Source organism: Phyllostomus discolor, chromosome 1 (genome assembly GCF_004126475.2).
Source record: "Phyllostomus discolor isolate MPI-MPIP mPhyDis1 chromosome 1, mPhyDis1.pri.v3, whole genome shotgun sequence".
Taxonomy (NCBI): domain Eukaryota; kingdom Metazoa; phylum Chordata; class Mammalia; order Chiroptera; family Phyllostomidae; genus Phyllostomus; species Phyllostomus discolor.
This window is the reverse complement of record NC_040903.2, coordinates 29,979,703-29,997,424: the sequence shown is the minus strand read 5'-3', so window position 1 is coordinate 29,997,424 and position 17,722 is coordinate 29,979,703. Positions and strand designations below refer to the sequence as shown.

Sequence of the window (17,722 nt, the reverse complement as noted above, 5' to 3'; positions counted from 1 at the left end):
ATTCTGTAAAATGTCCAAAGGAGAATGAACACTAATTCTACCTACTCTCCACCAGAAAACAGAAGAGGAAGAAACATATTTCATTATAAAGCTAGTATTACCCTGATATCAAAACCAGAAAGACAGTATCAAAATAGAAAACTATACACCAATATCCCTCATGAATATAGACATAAAATTCCTTAACAAAATATTAGCAAATAGAGCTAAGTGATATCTATCTATCTATCTATCTATCTATCATGATTTAGTGGAATTTATTCCAGGATGCAAAGTTGATTCAATATTTGAAAATTAATCAATGTAATCCACCACAAAACAGGCTAAAGAAAAATCACTTGATCATAATTATTGATGTAAAAAAAAATCTGACAATATTCAATACATTCATGATAAAAATTCTCAGAAAAATAGGAGTGGGGGAAACTTCAATAGTGAGCAGCTACAAAAAAATATCTACAAGGTAACATTATACTCAATGATGAAAGATTAAACGATTCCTTTCTAAGACTCAGAACAAGGCAATGATATATGCTCTCACCACTCTTCGGAAACATACTGCTGGAAGTTCTAGATGATAAGCAAGAAAAGGAAATAAAAGGCACATAGGTTAGAAAGAAACTGTCTCCATGATTATTTATATAGAAAACCCCAAGGAATCTACAAAAAACAACTTCTAGAAATATTCAGTTCAATAAAGTCACAGAGTGGAAGATTAACATACAAAAATTGACTGTATTTCTATATAACAGCAATAAATGTACACAAATCAAAATAAAAATGTTATGCCATTTGCACTGTTCCCCCAAAAGAGGAAAGAAATGTTTTATGTAAATTTAGTAAAAACAAATCTCAACAAATATTGAAGGTTAGGTGCAAAGATGAAATGAGTAATATATGTGTAAACTGTTGGTAAATAAAAGGGGAAATATTTATTAAAATTTATTACACAAATTGTAAAGCATATTACATCCACGCCTTCCTCATCTAAGGAAGACGGTGCCTTCCAGCCTGCTGCAGCTGAGTTCTCTGGGAAGACACTCATTCAACAGTGCCTCTCAGGAGAGTCTCCTGGGCTGCCCTTATAAATTAACTAAAGTGTGGAGATTAAGTAAATTAGGCTCTATTGCCCAAATTGATTATGACAAAATGTTATAATTTCTCTTTACGCATCTTGGATATCAAGAAGTACACTTGCATCAAGGCATAAAATAACATGTTATCGCTCTGAGCAAAAATTAGAACTCTATTTATAAAACTGACATATGACTGAGAATGCTAACCTTGGTGTCTTTGTGTCTAAATTAAGTCATCTCTAAAATTCAAGGGTGGGTGAAATGAGGATTTATATTTTTAAAATATTCATTTTTTGTGTTTTAATAAGCATTTAATAAAAACTGTAAGTTTGTTTTCTAATTAAGGCTTAGATAATTTAGCGGGCACTTAAAACAACTCTGAAATGGAAAAACTGAGTAAATTATATATGGTTTTTAGTTTGATATTCACTAAATATAAAATGTTTTATGAATATATCCTACAGGTACCTAACAATGCAAAAATTAGACATTCCAAGCGGTTGTCTTCACAGTGACAGGTCCACCAAGCTGTAAATTGTGTAATTAAAAAAATGTAAACCGCTAATAAACATATGTTTGCGATAAAATAACACATGCCAAACACAGGCCACCATGACTAATGGGGAGAATAACATTTATTATTTATTAAAACACACACACCAGTCAGTTCTCTAACAAGTAGAGAACAAGGACAAACACACTTGCTTGTCAGCCACCCTGCGCTGTGTCCCGTCATCCCGGTCAGTCCACGGCCTGGGCATCGCCAAGGACAACAGCAGGTGACTGACACAATGGCTTAAAAATAAGCTCTGGTTATGAAAGGCCACAGAGAGGAAGTAAATACGATTCTCCCATTACAAAGTTAAAAAAATCTTTGTTAAAAGAGTTACTAGTGACTATTTATTCCAATCTTTATTCTGTGCAGAGAAGGAAAATTGCCACAACCAGGGATCAATTGAGCAAATAGCCAGGGAAGTCAGAGCTTGAACCCAGGTCTCCCGATTGCCAGGTTGGTATTCTTTAGTGGAAACCCAGAGAAACACCTCTGGGGGTAGATAAAGGCATAGAATCCTTTCATTTCTTCTTCTAGTAGTGTATTTCTTAAACACAAGAGGCAGAAGAACCCCTGGGAATGGGCTTCACTGGCTTTTCTTCCATACGCACAAAAAGGCTGAAAGAAATGAACACATAAGCTACCAGAAAACATTTACAGAATTGGCAGCATTATTCCCGATAGGCAAAAAGTGAAAACAACTCAAATATCCACCAACTGATGAATACAGACAAAATGTGGCATATCCTACAGTGGAGTATTATCAGTCAATAAAAAGGAACAAGGTACTAGTATATGTTACAGTGATGATAAACTTTGGGAACATCATGCTAAGGTAAAGAAACCGGTCACGAAGATCATATGTTATATGACTCCATATATGTGAAATACAGAGTGACAAAAAGGCTAGTGGGTGCAGGGGCTGGAATAAATGGGGAATGGGAGAAGTTATAAATGGACACAGTAATTTTTATGGGGGTGATAAAAATCTCTAACATCAGACAGTGGTAATAGTTGCTAAACTATAAGTACTTTAAGAGGATAGATTTTAAAAGTGGGAGATGGGGTAAAAAAGAATGAAAAATACCATTTGTGACAGTATAGATGGACCTTGTGGGTATCATGCTAACTGAAATCAGTCAGTCAGAGAAAAGAAACACACCATATAATTTCCTTGTATGTGGAATCTGAAGAACAAAAATAAACAAACAAACAAACTGACACACACTCATCTACAGATACAGAGGACAGACAGATGGCTGCCAGAGGGGAGGGGTGCTGGGGGGCTGGCTGAAGAAGGGGGAGGGACTGAGAAGTACAGACTGATGTATTTCTGTACTTCTCGGGATGTAAAGTGCAGCACAGGGAACACAGTCAATAATATTATAATGACCATGTACGATGCCAGGTGGGTACTGGAAATATTGGGAGTAACACTTTGTAAATATGACTGTTTAACCACTATGCTATACACCTGAAACTAGTATAAGATAATATTTAATGTTAACTGTAATATAAACATAAAAAAATAGGCCTCGGGCCGAGATGGCAGGGTTGTAGGTAGACATGATTCACCTCTTTGCACAACCACATCAAAATCACAACTAAAATACAGAATCATCACTCAGAACCGTCAGGAATCGAGCTGAGTGGAAGCCTGACAACTGCGAAGTTAAAGACACCACCTCCACTCAGACTAGGAGGAGCACTGGTGTGGAACAGGCTGGTCTTGCACCCATGGGTGGAGGATAAAAATTCATGGTGGACAAAAATTCAGGAGGGATATCTCAGGAGTGAGCAGGCCTAGCCCTACACCAGGTTCCCCAGCCCAGGGTTCCAGTGCCAGGAATGTAAGTCCTCACAACTTCTGGCTGCAAAAACCAGCAGTGATCAAGTCAGTTAAAGAAACTGCTGGAGCCACGAGCAGTTCCTCTTAAAGAACCCCCACACAAACTCATCTTCTCAGACTCACTCCCTCTAGGCTCCAGCACAGGGGTAGCAGCTTGAAGGGCATCAGTGGCATCCTGGGAAAGGCTGAAGTGTTTGGCATTGGGGCGAGCACGGGACACTGACACTTTTTCTGAGCCCTCCGCCTGCAGAGCCATGGAGAGAGCAGGCTGGTGCCATATTTGAGTGGAGGGCAGAGGTTGATAGTAAGTGGTCACAGGCAATCCTTGCAGCTGACTGGACTGGGTAATTTCTCCTATTGATCTGCCAACAGCAACCAAGGCTCAACTACAAGAGGAGGGTGTACGCAGCCCACGCTAAGGGTGCACCCTCGAAAACCCAGTTTGGGTGACATGGGAGGCTGTGCCATTGGACTCTACAGGACACCTACTAAATCAGGCCACACTACCAAGACATGGAGTCAAAACAGCTCCATCTAGTACACAGAAACAAACACAGGAAGGCTGTCAAAACAAGGAGACAAATGAAAGAACAGGTCAAAACTCCAGAAAAATAGATAAACTAATGGAAATAAGAAATCTATCAGAATTCAAAACCCTGGTTATGAGGGTGCTCAAGGAACTTAATGAGGACCTCAGCAGCATAAAAAAAGATCCAGTCAGAAATGAAGGATTCACTAATTGAAACAAAGAACAACTTACAGGGAAACAACAGTAGAGTGGGTAAAGTTGAGAATTGAACCAATAATTTGGAGTATAAGGAACCAAAAACCAACCAATCAGCACATGAAGAAAAAAAGAATACAAAAAAAATTGAGGGTAGTATAGGCAGCCTCTGGAACAGCTTCAAGAGGTCCAATATTCGCCTCCTAGGGCTACCAGAAGGAGAAGAGAAACAGCAAGGAATTGGAAATCTATCTGAAAAAGTAATGAAAGAAAACTTCCCTAATTGGGCAAAGGAAATAGACATGCAAGTTCAGGAAGCACAGAATCCCAATCAAGTTGGACCCAAAGAGGAACACACCAAGACATATATTAATTAAAATGCCAAAGGTTAAAGATAAAGAGAGAATCTAAAAGCAGCAAGAGAAAAGCAGAGAGTTACCTACAAAGGAGTTCCCATAAGACTGTCAAGCTGATTTCTCAAAAGAAACTCTACAGGCAAGAAATATTTGTAGTGATAAAAAGCAAGGACCTACAACCAAGATGACTCTATCCAGCAAAGCTATCACTTAGAATGGAAGGGCAGATAAAGTGCTTCCCAGACAAGGTAAAACTAAAGGAGTTCATCATCACCAAGCCATTATTACATGAAATGTTAAAGGGACTTATTTAAGAAAAAGAAGATCAAAATTATGAACATTAAAATGACAACAAACTCACAACTATCAACAACTGAATCTAAAAAATCAAAAACAGGTTAAGCAAACAACTATAACAGGAACAGAATCATAGGTATGGGGATCACCTGGAGGGGTATCAGCTGGTAGGGGGAAGGGGGAGAAAGGAGGAAATGGTGCAGGGATCAAGAAGCATACTTGGTAGGAACAAAATAGACAAGGGGATGTTAAGAATAGTATAGGAAAGGGAGAAGCCAAAGAACTTACGTGCACAAAGCATGGATGTGAACTAAGGTGGGGGGATTGCTGGGTGGAAGTGGGGCACCGGGAAGAGGAGGACAAAGGGGAAAAAACTGGGACAACTGTAACAGCATAATCAATAAAATATACTTAAAAATAACAAAAAAATAAAAGTAGAGGAGGGGAATAAAGGCAAGCAATCTCAAAATAAGCGGCCCTATTTTAAACAGTTCCCCATATCAACAGAAGAGGGAGCTCTAGAGCCATAAATTAGAAAATCTTAAATCAAGCTTTCTAAATGTCTGGAAAAACAAATTCCACAGAAAAACAAGCAACAGAAAAGGATGGAGGCCAAATATCACATAATTATACTGTAAGAAAAAAGAAACAAAATAACATTTTGTTGAAGGAGTTCATCAAGAAGACATTCCATTATGAGCTGGCCCTGGGCAAATGAAGGCTCCTTACCCGACCCTTGTCCTTGGAATGTGCATTCCACTTGCCTTCCCCACTCCCAGAACCTGCTCCAAGGATACAGCCTTGAGACATAAAGTTGAGTACACGCTGAACCCAGTTCAGGCCTCCTGTGGATGTGACTGAGCCAAGTTAAGGACTCCACGCACACTCGTAAGGTCTGGCACGCAGGTGTGGGTATCTACTTGTCTTGGAGCCACTGGAGACGAGCTTCGTATATAAGTTCCCTTGCTTATCAAACCTGTCACCTACAAATCTGGAGTGGTCTGCCTCTTTCTTCAGTCTCTCTCTGCCCTCTACATAAGGGGTCCAATTTCACATGTGGAAAGCTCACGAGGGGTTGTGAACCAAACATACTTCTTTTAATGATGGAACATGGCCAGACATCATGTCCGCCATGCCCAAATACTAAGAAAGGTGAAAATTCAAAGCTAGTATTTCAAATTCTAAAAACATTCATGAGAATTATATAAGAAATAAAAAGAATATTATAAATCAGGATGGAAACACTAAAAAATGAAGTAAAGGAACACGGAAAAGAATTAGACATACAATGAACCATTTCAAAATAAATAAAGCAGAAGGAACATAAGCTGCCATTGTGATAGATTATACTTCAACGGGAACAGACAATGAAAAGAAACTTTTACAGAACAGGAATAAAGCAAGATGAAAAGGATTAAAGAGAAGGTGACAGACACAGAAGTTAGGTAAAGAACATCTAAGCCTGTGTCCAACAGGAGTCCACTGTTGCAGCCACTGGCCTGCAGTGACAGAATGATGCAGCTGCTCATGATATGAGAGACATACACATGGGCTACCGAGCCCTGTGGAGGAATAGGAATGGCATGGCCACTCTCTCTAGTGGAGAGCGCCCCGTCTTCCCACCTGAGCAGGCTTTTATTAAGAATACAGATACAGTTTGTTCATTACAGTCTGGCAGGGAAGATCAAACAAATAGGTAGCTTTCAAAGGGCTGACAGAGCTCATGCTGAGTTTGGAGTTTTATCACCTAAGAGCTACAAGGCTAGTTTCGTTTCCTGCTTGTGCCTTCATATTCAAGAGCATCCTCAGCAAGCAGGTCTCACAGGATCTTGTATATCCTATGCCCCAGGTCTAATTACCCCGGGAGTCTGCCGATTCTGGTCTGGACTGCACCACCCCTGCTATTTCCGCAGGCCTGAGTCAGGCAGAGGAAACAGAGGCAGGCAAAAGACTTGGATTTCTCACAGCCAGAATGAGGACTCAGGCTTTGTCAAAGCTGAAGGGGCAGGGGTCGATGTCAATCACCCCCTCATTTCCACAGCCCCCTGAGTCTCTTCCCTGGTGGCTTTACCACGTGATTGCATCTGTCTTAGGTTCATTCTCTTTAGAGAATTGTTGCCCGTCATTGACTGCCAACCAAGCAATGGGAACCAGCATAGAACAGGCAGCATTCATGCCAGGGAAATAAGTTTTGTCTCTTTAGTGTCTCCTGGTTCAGAGGTCTCTCACTCAGCCTTAGCCACGGGGGGTTACAGCTTCCTGAGACCAGGCAGGGCAGACTCCAACAGTCCCCCCAAAAGAAAACCAAAGCAAGAGAATGCTAGTAAAAACAACAATAATTCAAAAGAATTTGTCTGAAATATAAAAACACTGTAACTTCAAATTAAAAGAACACATCACATATCTGGGGAAATCAACTCAGAATGGTCAACACTAAAACATATTCTTATAAATTATTAAACATTAAGGGAAAAGAAAACATCCTTTGGACATCCACATAAAAAGGCCAAATGACTATAACAAAAACAATTCTTTATCCCTAAAAAATGGAGTAACATATTTAAGATACTCAAGGAAAGAAAATATGAGCCAAAGATTTCATATCTAGACAATGACTTTCAAAAAATAAAAACAGCAGACAAGCTGTCATCGACGTGCAAAAACTGAGAAAACAGATACTGTTCTCATAACTCCTTCTTGGGGAATCTACTAGAGAGTGAGCTTCAAACACGGGAAATGATTAGTGAGATAATAACATACAGACTGGTGTCAAGGATCAAAATTGTATTTAAATGTAGAGCTAACCACTATGTTCACAGCAGCATTATTTACAATAGTCAAGATCTGGAAACAGTCTAAAGAGTGTCTCAGTAGGTGAGTGGATAAAAAAGCGCTGGTACATTTACATAATGGAATACTACTCAGCAGTAAAAAAGAAGGAACTCTTACCTTGTATGACAACATGAAGAGACCTGAAGACTATTATGTTAAGTGAAATAAGCCAGTCAGAGAAAAAACTAGCACCATACGATCTCACTTATATGTGGAATCTAATGAACAAAATAAACTAACGAGCAAAACAGAATCAGAGGCTTAGAAATATGGAACAGACTGACAGCTGCTAGAGGGGAGGGAGAGTGGAGACTGGATGAAAGAAGAATAAGGATTAACAAAGAACATTTTGCAGGACCCATGGATGTGAACAATGATGTGGGAACTGTCTGAGGGAGTGTGGAGGGGGGCCTGGGTGGAGGGGGGTCCAAAGGGGGAAAATTGGGACAACGTAATAGCATAAACAATAAAATATAATTTAAAAAAGAAAACCATAAGCTAAAACAACATTTAAAAAATGGAGAGCTAAGACTAAATGAATCCTATAAAGAAAAGCATGTAATAGCTATTTAATCTGACAATGTAGATATAACTGTAAAGCAGAAGGAGCAAGCATATGCAAAAATTTTATAAGCTGTTTTCCGTAATCATGTTGTCTGGTTATTATGCTAATGTTATCCCTAGAAGATTTTGCATGTAATATGGGATAAAACAAACTATTAAATGTTATTCTAATATTCTGTTACTAAGAGGTAGGATTCCCAGAGCAGGATAAAGAAGATGAAGATGTGAGTTAAAAAACGTTATACAATTACCCTCAAGCCCTTGAGTCTGAACAGGAGGTATCAGCTTGAACTCATCAAGACATTCAATCTTAAAAAATATACAAACACAAATCTATACACATATTTACTAGCTCTAGTAACTGAAAAGACCTAGAAACAGCAACCAGCTTAGGAGCAACAAGCATGGCTAAAAACTCAAATTATGGCTTTGAAATACCATTTACTACCTAAAAAGCCAGAACTTTTTGGAGTAATGACTAAATCTAGGTCTATGGCAAAAAATGTACCGGATGAGTGCATCCTGTCATACCAGTTAGCAAGAAGTTATCGAAGACTATTAGGTTTGTGTCAGAAAGACTGGAAGGCAACTTGAAGCTTTCACCAAAGTTGAAAAAAAAATCCAGAATGGATTGAAACACAAACAAAAAGCTTAAATCTACAAGTTCATAATGATATATATTTAAGAAAAATATCAGTCACCTTTGGTGGATGACAGTTTCCCAACGTTTTATTTTATAAACTAGAAAATAAAGGGAAAGAAAAATTGTTTTATTCTGAATTTCCTAATGAAACTGTGCCACTGGGTAACCAAAGAATAAGGAATATACAGTATTTTCCTATACATACATTCCAAAATACATACAGTATTTTGACAAATTAAAAAAAAGGAATGTCAGAAATGGAATGACCCAATTCTGCAACATAGCAGCTCGCCCCTCCCATTTGAGTTTCCGAGGCTTCAGTTATCCATGGCCCTAAAATATTAGATGGCAAATTCCAGAAATAATATTAAATGGCAAATTCCAGAAATAAACAATTTATAAGTTTTAAGATACATGCTGCTCTGGGCAGCACGATGAAATCTCATGCTGTCCTGCTCTGTCCCACCCACCCGGGACATGAACCATCCCTCTGTCCAGTGTATCCACGGTGTACATGCTACCCACTTGTTATTTACTTAGGAGTCTCGGTTATCAGATCAGCTATCAGAGAGAGAGATCACATTCACATGCCTTTTATTAAAGTATGTTGTTATAATTATTCTATTTTATTAATTATTGTTGTTCTCTTACTGTGCCTAATTTAATTTATAAATTAAACTTGATCATTTGTATGTATGTATAGGAAAAAACATACAGTAGTGTATATATAGGGTTTGGTAGTATCCACGGTTTCAGGCATCTACTGTGGGTCTTGAACCATATCCCTTGCAGACAAGAAGGGACAACTATACCTCATAAAGCAGGACTACAGGTATGAAGCATCAATGACTGCAAACATCACAAAAAACAGGCAATTCCATTTTATGTACCTTTAGCTGAAGCAGCAGCACCACCTATGAAGCAGTCTTTCCAAAAATAACAAAACTGAGTCCAATTAAGCATCTAAATTCAAATACCAATTTATAGGAAACCCATCCAAAGGAAACTCCTAAATGACGCCATGGACACTAGTTTGTGAGAACATCTGCAGGACAAATGACCCAGTAATTTATTCAAACCAACAATGAGGGGGAGCTAGAGACTTAAGACATTTAGTTGAGAGAAACTTAAAAAGACATGTATCAGAAAAGGTGAGACTAAAGTCTTAATTTTATTTCTTGGATGGTAAAAATCATACAGAGAAAGGAAGAAGTGCCTGCTATAAAAATCCAGAAGGAGGTCTGCTCCTGAGAGAGGAGGTGAGGGAGGGCTCTGCTTGGGAGCCGACAGTGGAGAGGGTTTGAGGTGGCAAGTCTGGTCTCTTGATACGGATGGTGGTTACAAGGGGTTGTCTGATAAGAGTTCGTTAAGCTATGTGTTACATGGTGTTCTGATTTTGTGTTATATTTTAAAATAGAGAAGTTTAGAAAAACAGATTTATAAATTATAAATCCTTTTAAACTTATGAATCCTTAAGTTCTTAGATCAATGCACTAGAGGGTATGAAAGACCAAGTCAAAAAGTTCTACAGTCTCGAGATGGGAAGAAATACTTGAATGAGGTGAACGTGTAAGTTGAGGGACCAACTAGAGGATAATAAACAGCTGTCATGTTACCACTGTAACAAAGGTGCCCTCTAATGACAGCAGCACTCTGTCTAAATGCAGTCAGTATTTAATAGGAAAGTTTAGGCACACATTTCAGAGAGGAGAAAATTTTGATCTAAGACTTTCTTCCTTTTTTTTTTTTTTTTTTAAGATTTTATGTATTTTTAGAGAGAGGGGAAGGAGAAAGAGAGGGAAGGAAACATCAATGTGTGGTTGCCTCTCATGCACCCCCAACTGGGGACCTGGCCCACAACCCAGGCATGTGCCGTGACTGGGAATTGAACCAGTGATCCTCTGGCTCACAGGTCTGTGCCCAATTCACTGAGCCACACCAGCCAGGGAAAATGATCTAAGACTTTCTGAGCAAAAAAAATTGATAGAGGTAGTCAAGATTTAAAGAGGAAAAAAGAGATCTTGGAAAACCATAAAAGCCTTATCAAGCCTGTAATGTAAATAAATTTTACTCAATTTTCATTCCCCAAATACCATGAAATGGTTCACCAGGAATCTGTGTGTTTGGAGGGAGCCCTAACAACAGTTCCCATGCTCTCTCCTTACCCATTCTCCCAGTTTTACATAATGAAGGCGTGGGAGGGGAGCAACTCCTATCATTTCAACTCTACCTAAAAACTATTTGACAGAGGCTAGCTTTGACTACAATAATAATAGAAGAGGGGCTAGAAAGGGGGTGGGAGGGAGTGAAGGGGACTAGAAGGGAACAATATAATGACTGTATCTTGTATATGATACAGATTCAATAAATTCTTCGTTGACAGAAAAGGGAACACAAGGAATTTTAAATTTTGGAATCTGGGTAATGACAAAATTCTGGGGTTCTCCATTTTCAAAAAGTCTGACATCGAACAGATTTTCAACTCTTGTCAATAAAGCTTCTTATAAACATTGTTAATCCTACTCTAAATATATCAAAATATAAAGAATTAAAGCAGCAATAGGCAACTATCACTAACTCCACCTTAGTTGCCTCTTTCCTTCTAAATAAAAGTATGTTTCTACATTTTAATTTGTTCTGATCTCTACACTCATCTTTTCTAACTACCGTATTTTGCCATGTATGATGAGCACCTACATTTTGTGTATGGTATGCACAGGACTATTATACCCACGGTGTGTAATTATTATACCCATGTATAATGTGCATCCTTGTTTTCCCTCAAAAACCTGGGCAAAAATGTGTGCATTATACATGGCAAAATAAGGTAGTCTTCTTTTTTTCCCCATGACTTGGGAAGGTCTCTACACTATTTACCTCACTTCATTGAGTTCTCAACAACGGGGAATAAATATCTCTTTATCAAAGCACTTTAAGATGTCACTTTTATGAAGCCTTAAAAACACAATTTTTTTCCCCTCAAACAGAAGGATGAGATGAAGAAAATAAAAAACCTCACAAGAAGAAAATGCAAAGGGGAATGTGCCCAGCCTTTCTTGAGTTAATGGCATAGCTCTGTTCATTCAACAAATGTTCAACGTGTCTCTTCATGCCAGACAACACAGTTCTGACTTCTCCCATCTTCAAACTCTAGAGACTACTAAATGCAATTAAAGTCAAAGTGACCACATTTTTAACTGTTATGGGAGCTATTTTCTTCCTCATCCCATAATTCTGGGAGCCCTTAATATAAGTACTTCAGCTTTCTAGAATATGTACAGTCTCATCATCAGAATGGGACAATTGATTTATGGGACGATTTACTATCTAATCCATGTTTCTTTATACAGGTTTAATGTGCCAAAGGTACCTATGAAAATCCTGTCTGCATCACATCTTATAAGAACAGAGAATCCCACAATCTAATGCAGACACCTCTCTCTTTCAAAGTCCAGATATGAAAGGAAATTAGAAAATCCAATTTGGTCTTGGATCCAAGAGGTATTCCCCAATTCAGCTTTAAGCTAATTCAGTAATTAAGCTAACATTTTAAATCCTATCACATACCTATGTACGTTTTTCAACTGATTCAGAACTTGCAGTGCAAAATGATAATGCCCAAGCCACAATACCAACCAGAAAATATGACAGTCTGGATTAAGTTAAATAAGTAAGAGATTAAACAAAATGAAATAAAACAGAACAAAAACAAACATACACACATACAAACTTCTCTCCCTCTATTAAGTCAAATAGATAGCTAGAATATTAGGAATTAGGAGAATCTTTAAGTAAAAATTTTACAATTATTTAAACCTACCTGATCCCAAAACACATTATGAAATAGCTTACAGAGGCATACAACAAATAAAATATATGTAAACTTAAAATCCTCTACTTTTTATTGTTGTATAGGAATGTCTTACTCTGTTTTAGACACCACAATCCTTTCATGCCCATCTGTTTTCACCCTACTGCACCTGGAAGTACTAAGAAAAAAAAAAAGGCTAAGGTTCTCAAATAATCTCTATAAGGATACTTTCTATAATGATCCCTAATAAGTCACCTTCTTCTTCATCAAAGGAACTAACGGCTGACAGTGGTACCAAAAGACACCTGTACTGGAGATCTATGATCAACTTCTGATATTCAAAACACAAACACCTACACACTCTAATTTTCTATTTGACTATTCTCTTTCCTTCAGATTCTATTATCTAAAACTACTTCCTTGAATTATACTTAATCCACCAAATCACTGCTAAAACTTTTCATCAATTGACTTGCTAAAATAATCTATTTTGTACTTTTGTAGACACATTAACAAAATCTTTTTTTCAACAAAGTAAATCTCAACCCTCCTCTTTCCAAATAATGTCCTTTAGTGCTTTAACCTCTTTATATAACTTTGTTTCTTACTGAGTTCTAAAGCTACCAGGAAATCTACATGCCCTGGACAGGAGAAGTGTTTTTCCTCATTGCCTACGTTTGTTCTGTCCCATTTCCTCTGAGTCTTCTATTCTTATTACTGCTGGTCTATCCGATCCCAGGCTCTTTCTCCCAATTCTGCTCTTTCTAGTGGCTCATACATGCAATCTCCTGGAATCAATGCGGCAGCTTTGGTGTCCAACCTTCACGTATTTTTTCAACTGTCAGTTTTTATAAAAGCTACCACTCCATAAATATTCCAAACATTATCAATTAACCACAACAACTTGCTACTTAACATCAACAGACTTTTAACGTGAAAGGCATTCCCATTTCATCCTACAGAAGGTAACTCCAAAAATCAAAGTCAGAAGAAAAAATATTACATACAAAATGTCTGTCATTTGGTTCATTTTAAAGCATTTATTAGTTCATCTAACATGACATTAAAACAATGAACTTCAGTTTCAAGTTAGTAAGAAGAAGATAAATTATCTAACATTAGATGCTATGTATCATTTATTCCTTTCAGAATAGCATCCCAATACATACCTCTGAAGAAAATAAGTTTCTTCTGGATTTATCCAAGTAACAGAAGATGATTCAATATTATTTTATTATTATTTTAAAAAGACTAAAAAGTGCCCTACAGACAGCAATAACTCAGTACGCCTAAAGGATAAGAGTTAACTAAACTGACCATTTACTGAAGTTTAAAACTTATTTAAGAGGCTGTAGTTACCTCTTTTTGTAGATGAAGTTTGAAGCAACTGTTTGGCTTTGAGGGAAGTACGAGGCAAATTTTTCAGCCTTTGCGAAGCTGTTGAAAAATAAGGAACTGTAATATTTGCCTGGAAGAACAAGATAAAGGCTATAGCTTCTGTAAACTTGAATATTTTAATACAAACCTGAAAATTTATTAAGAAACAGATACTATAGAGTGAAAATATATTAGAATCCTAGAAGCAGAGTGATGCTTAGTGTTGGAAAGGAAAAGGGATGAAAATCTTAGTACAAAGTGTGCATACTTTCAGAAGTAGTTTCTTATAGAGAAAATCTACAATATGTAAACTGATCAAAATATCAAAGAAAAAACAAACCACCAGCAAACATGCTATAGAGGCAAAGAATAGAAAGCTAAGTGAGTAAAAGTGATGAACACAAGCACACAGTGTAGAGTAAAATAAATGTAGTACTTGTTCAACACAAAAAAGCAGACTTTGGCAAAGCGGTTATTGTTAGATGAACTGTCCTACCGTGAAACACTAATCCCATACTCAAAAAGGAGAAGAAAACTCAGAACCAGGCAGATCCTCAAGTGGTCACAATCGAGTGTCTGTCTTATGTCCAACGTCATCACGTTGTAGAAGACAACTAATCTGTAATCCAGACTTTGGGTAGCAAAATATCTGGGCCGTGCACATATGTGTATGGGGTGGGAGGGGTGTGTGTGTGTGTGTCGGGGGAGTTGAGGGGGGTTTGGGGGAGTCAGAGCATCTACTTTTTAGGGTAATTAATGAGGAGTTCTAACCTTTCTTCAAAACTCTTAATCTATTAATTGCAACAAAACTCTCAAAGCTGGCATGTGAGGGGCAGTCAGAGCCATCCATGGTTACAGCTGGCTGTGGTTCCAGTGAGCTGACGAGGGCCAGACCTACCAATGCAGGCACTTCTTTAAGTGGCTTTAAAATTTCACTCAATCAATTTGAAAGTCAGACTTCATATACTCCTAAGCTAATAAACATATATACTTATATTTATGAGAGAAAAAGAGATTCCACAATAAATCTGGCCAAAGTATAAGCAATTATTGGGTTGAGAAAGGGAAACAATACATCATCAAATAAAATTAAGAATTTCTCTCTCACTCTATTGCTTAACCCTATCAATGCTTTCTGATAGTAAACATTTTTAAAAACTAACAAATGTATGATTTCAAATTTTACAGCACTACACAGTAGCTAAATAATACTTAATGCCAACTTAAATACTGCCAGGCAGACTAGCAAAAACCTCTCCAACCCTAAAAAAAAAAAATCAATTTTGTAATGCTTTACCTCATATTAATCCCACAGAAATACAGAATGCTATCATCATTGAATATTCTTCATTTACATACTTATTCATACTAGCTTTCAACCATTTATATTACTCATTCATTTATTCATTCTTTTAAATTTTTATCCACTTTATTCCTGATGCTATTTTAGGTACAATGGATTCAGTAGCTAACCAGAGACAAAGTTCCTACTTTCATGGAACTACTAACATTCTAGGAAAGGAGAAACAGATAATAAACAAAGTAAAATATGTAGCTGGCCTGCCAGATGGTGATACTTGCTATGAAAAAATTAAGTTGGTAGGAAAGGGGGACAGGAAATAGGAGACTTAAGTTGCAATTATAAATAGGGTGAACAGGAAAGATTTCCCTAAATGACATTTGTGGAAGAGCTGAAGGAAGAGAGGAACTGAGTTGTGCAGGTATCTGGGGAAAGCATTCTAGACAGAAGGGAAAGCTACAGTACAGGCTGGAGAGGTAGAGTACACGTATGTTGGAAGAACAGGAAGTAGGCCACTGTGATTGCAGAGGAATAAATAAGGACAAAAGGTAACGGACTATATGTTATGCTGGCAATCCACGATATCTATTAACCATTACATTTTTTTAAATGAGGGCTTAATATCAAGTATCATCTAGCCCTGGCTGGCGTAGCTCAGTGGACTGAGCATGGGCTGTGAATCAACCATCGCAGGTTTGATTCCCAGTCAGGGCACATGCCTGGGTTGCAGGCCATGGCCCCCAGCAGCCGCACATTGATGTTTCTCCCCCGCCCCCCCTTCCTTCCCTTCCCTCTCTAAAAATAAGTAAATAAATCTTAAAAAAATAAAATAAATATGCTGATTCCAACATCTTCTTTCGCAGCCCGAGCTCAATCCACTGAGCTACGCCAGCCAGGGCATGATATCGTTTTTAAATGTCAAATTATAGTAGTTAAATTGAAAGTCTCCAAATTTTTCTAGTAAAATTCAATGTGTTAGTTGCTTTAAAATAGGTTTCCCTGGTTCCTCTTTTTTTTTAAAAAAAGGATTTTATTTATTTTTTAGAAAGAAAAAAAGAAAGAAAGAAAGGGAGAAAGAAAGGGAGAAAAACATCACTGCATGGTGGCCTCTTGTGCACTCCCTAGGGGGGCCCTGGCCCACAACCCAGGCATGTGCCATGACCGAGAATTGAACTGGTGACCCTTTGGTTCTCAGGCCCGCACTCAATCTACTGAGCCACACCAGCCAGAGCATGGTCACTCGTTTAATATTTATATAATTTCAAATTAGCAAGACCCACTGTGAGAAGCAAAGATGGTACATTATTCTCTCATGTTACCATTATTTAGGCTAATGTTTTCCTCTTCAAACCAACTCCAAAAAATCTCTGTATTTCTGTTAAACATATAGTATCAATTTTCAAGTCATTCTAGCTCACAGTTTTCTTCGAGTTCCATTTATTCACCCCTGTAGTTCTACAGATCTATTCTTTCCTTTACATCCCCCTTGTCTCCTAAATACGTAATTCAGACTGTCATCACCTATTTTTGGACTAGAACAGTGTCTTTTTTGGGCCTTCCTACATCTAATCCTTTCACTTCGTTCACATACATTAAGGGGAGGGTGGTAAAAAATGCTGCCCTATTCCACACCACCTCAAGTGCAGGCAATAAGGGGGTATGCTGTCTGTACAAAAATTCTGAAACAAAAATGAAACAAGCTTGTTTTTTTAATCCTCATGTGCCAGCAATAATAATATTAGTGATAAAATGCTCCTCCCTGAAGAAAATATTGCAATTTGTTGGCCTAAGTTATAAACAATTGCTGCAAGTATGCTTGAGTTTTAATAACACATATGGAGTTTAAAATTAGCACATTTTACTATTTATCCATTAACAAACAATGCATTTCATATGAAAGATAATTAGGAGAACCCCCAATTATATAGTCTCCCCTGGCACAGGTGGATTCAACTACATGCTTCTTTCAAAAGTAAGCTCATAGCAATTTAAAATTAGGCTCACTTCAGCAGAATACGTGCTCAACCCCAGTGGCACAAAAACATATTCCCACATTTAAACAGATTAGAAATAAATAATGATGGTACAGTGATTATAAAATCAATGAAATAGAATGTTAAGTTACTCCAATTCTGTCATTATATGTGATTTTGAGTATATAGTTAAAATTTTTCAACTGTGAAGATTTTTAAAAATCATTAAACCTCCCTGGCTGGCGTAGCTCAGTGGACTGAGTGCGGGCTTCGAACCAAAGTATCGCAGATTTGATTCCCAGTCAGGGCACATGCCTGGGCTGCAGGCCACGGCCCCCAGCAACCGCACATTGATGTTTCTCTCTCT

General features: G+C 37.8%; 1 protein-coding gene across 2 annotated transcripts in view; it reads right to left on the bottom strand.

Annotated features, from left to right (window-relative positions):
* Positions 1–17,722, bottom strand: part of SLAIN2 (SLAIN motif family member 2) — a 75,585-nt gene that overhangs the window by 8,831 nt on the left and 49,032 nt on the right. Inside the window, exon 7 of one of the 2 annotated variants that reach the window (XM_028505749.2) lies at positions 14,065–14,142. The exons of the other annotated variant lie outside the window; for it this stretch is intronic. Coding sequence (XP_028361550.1) covers positions 14,065–14,142 — 78 coding nt within the window. The remainder of the gene's footprint in view (positions 1–14,064; positions 14,143–17,722) is intronic. 2 annotated transcript variants of the gene reach the window in all.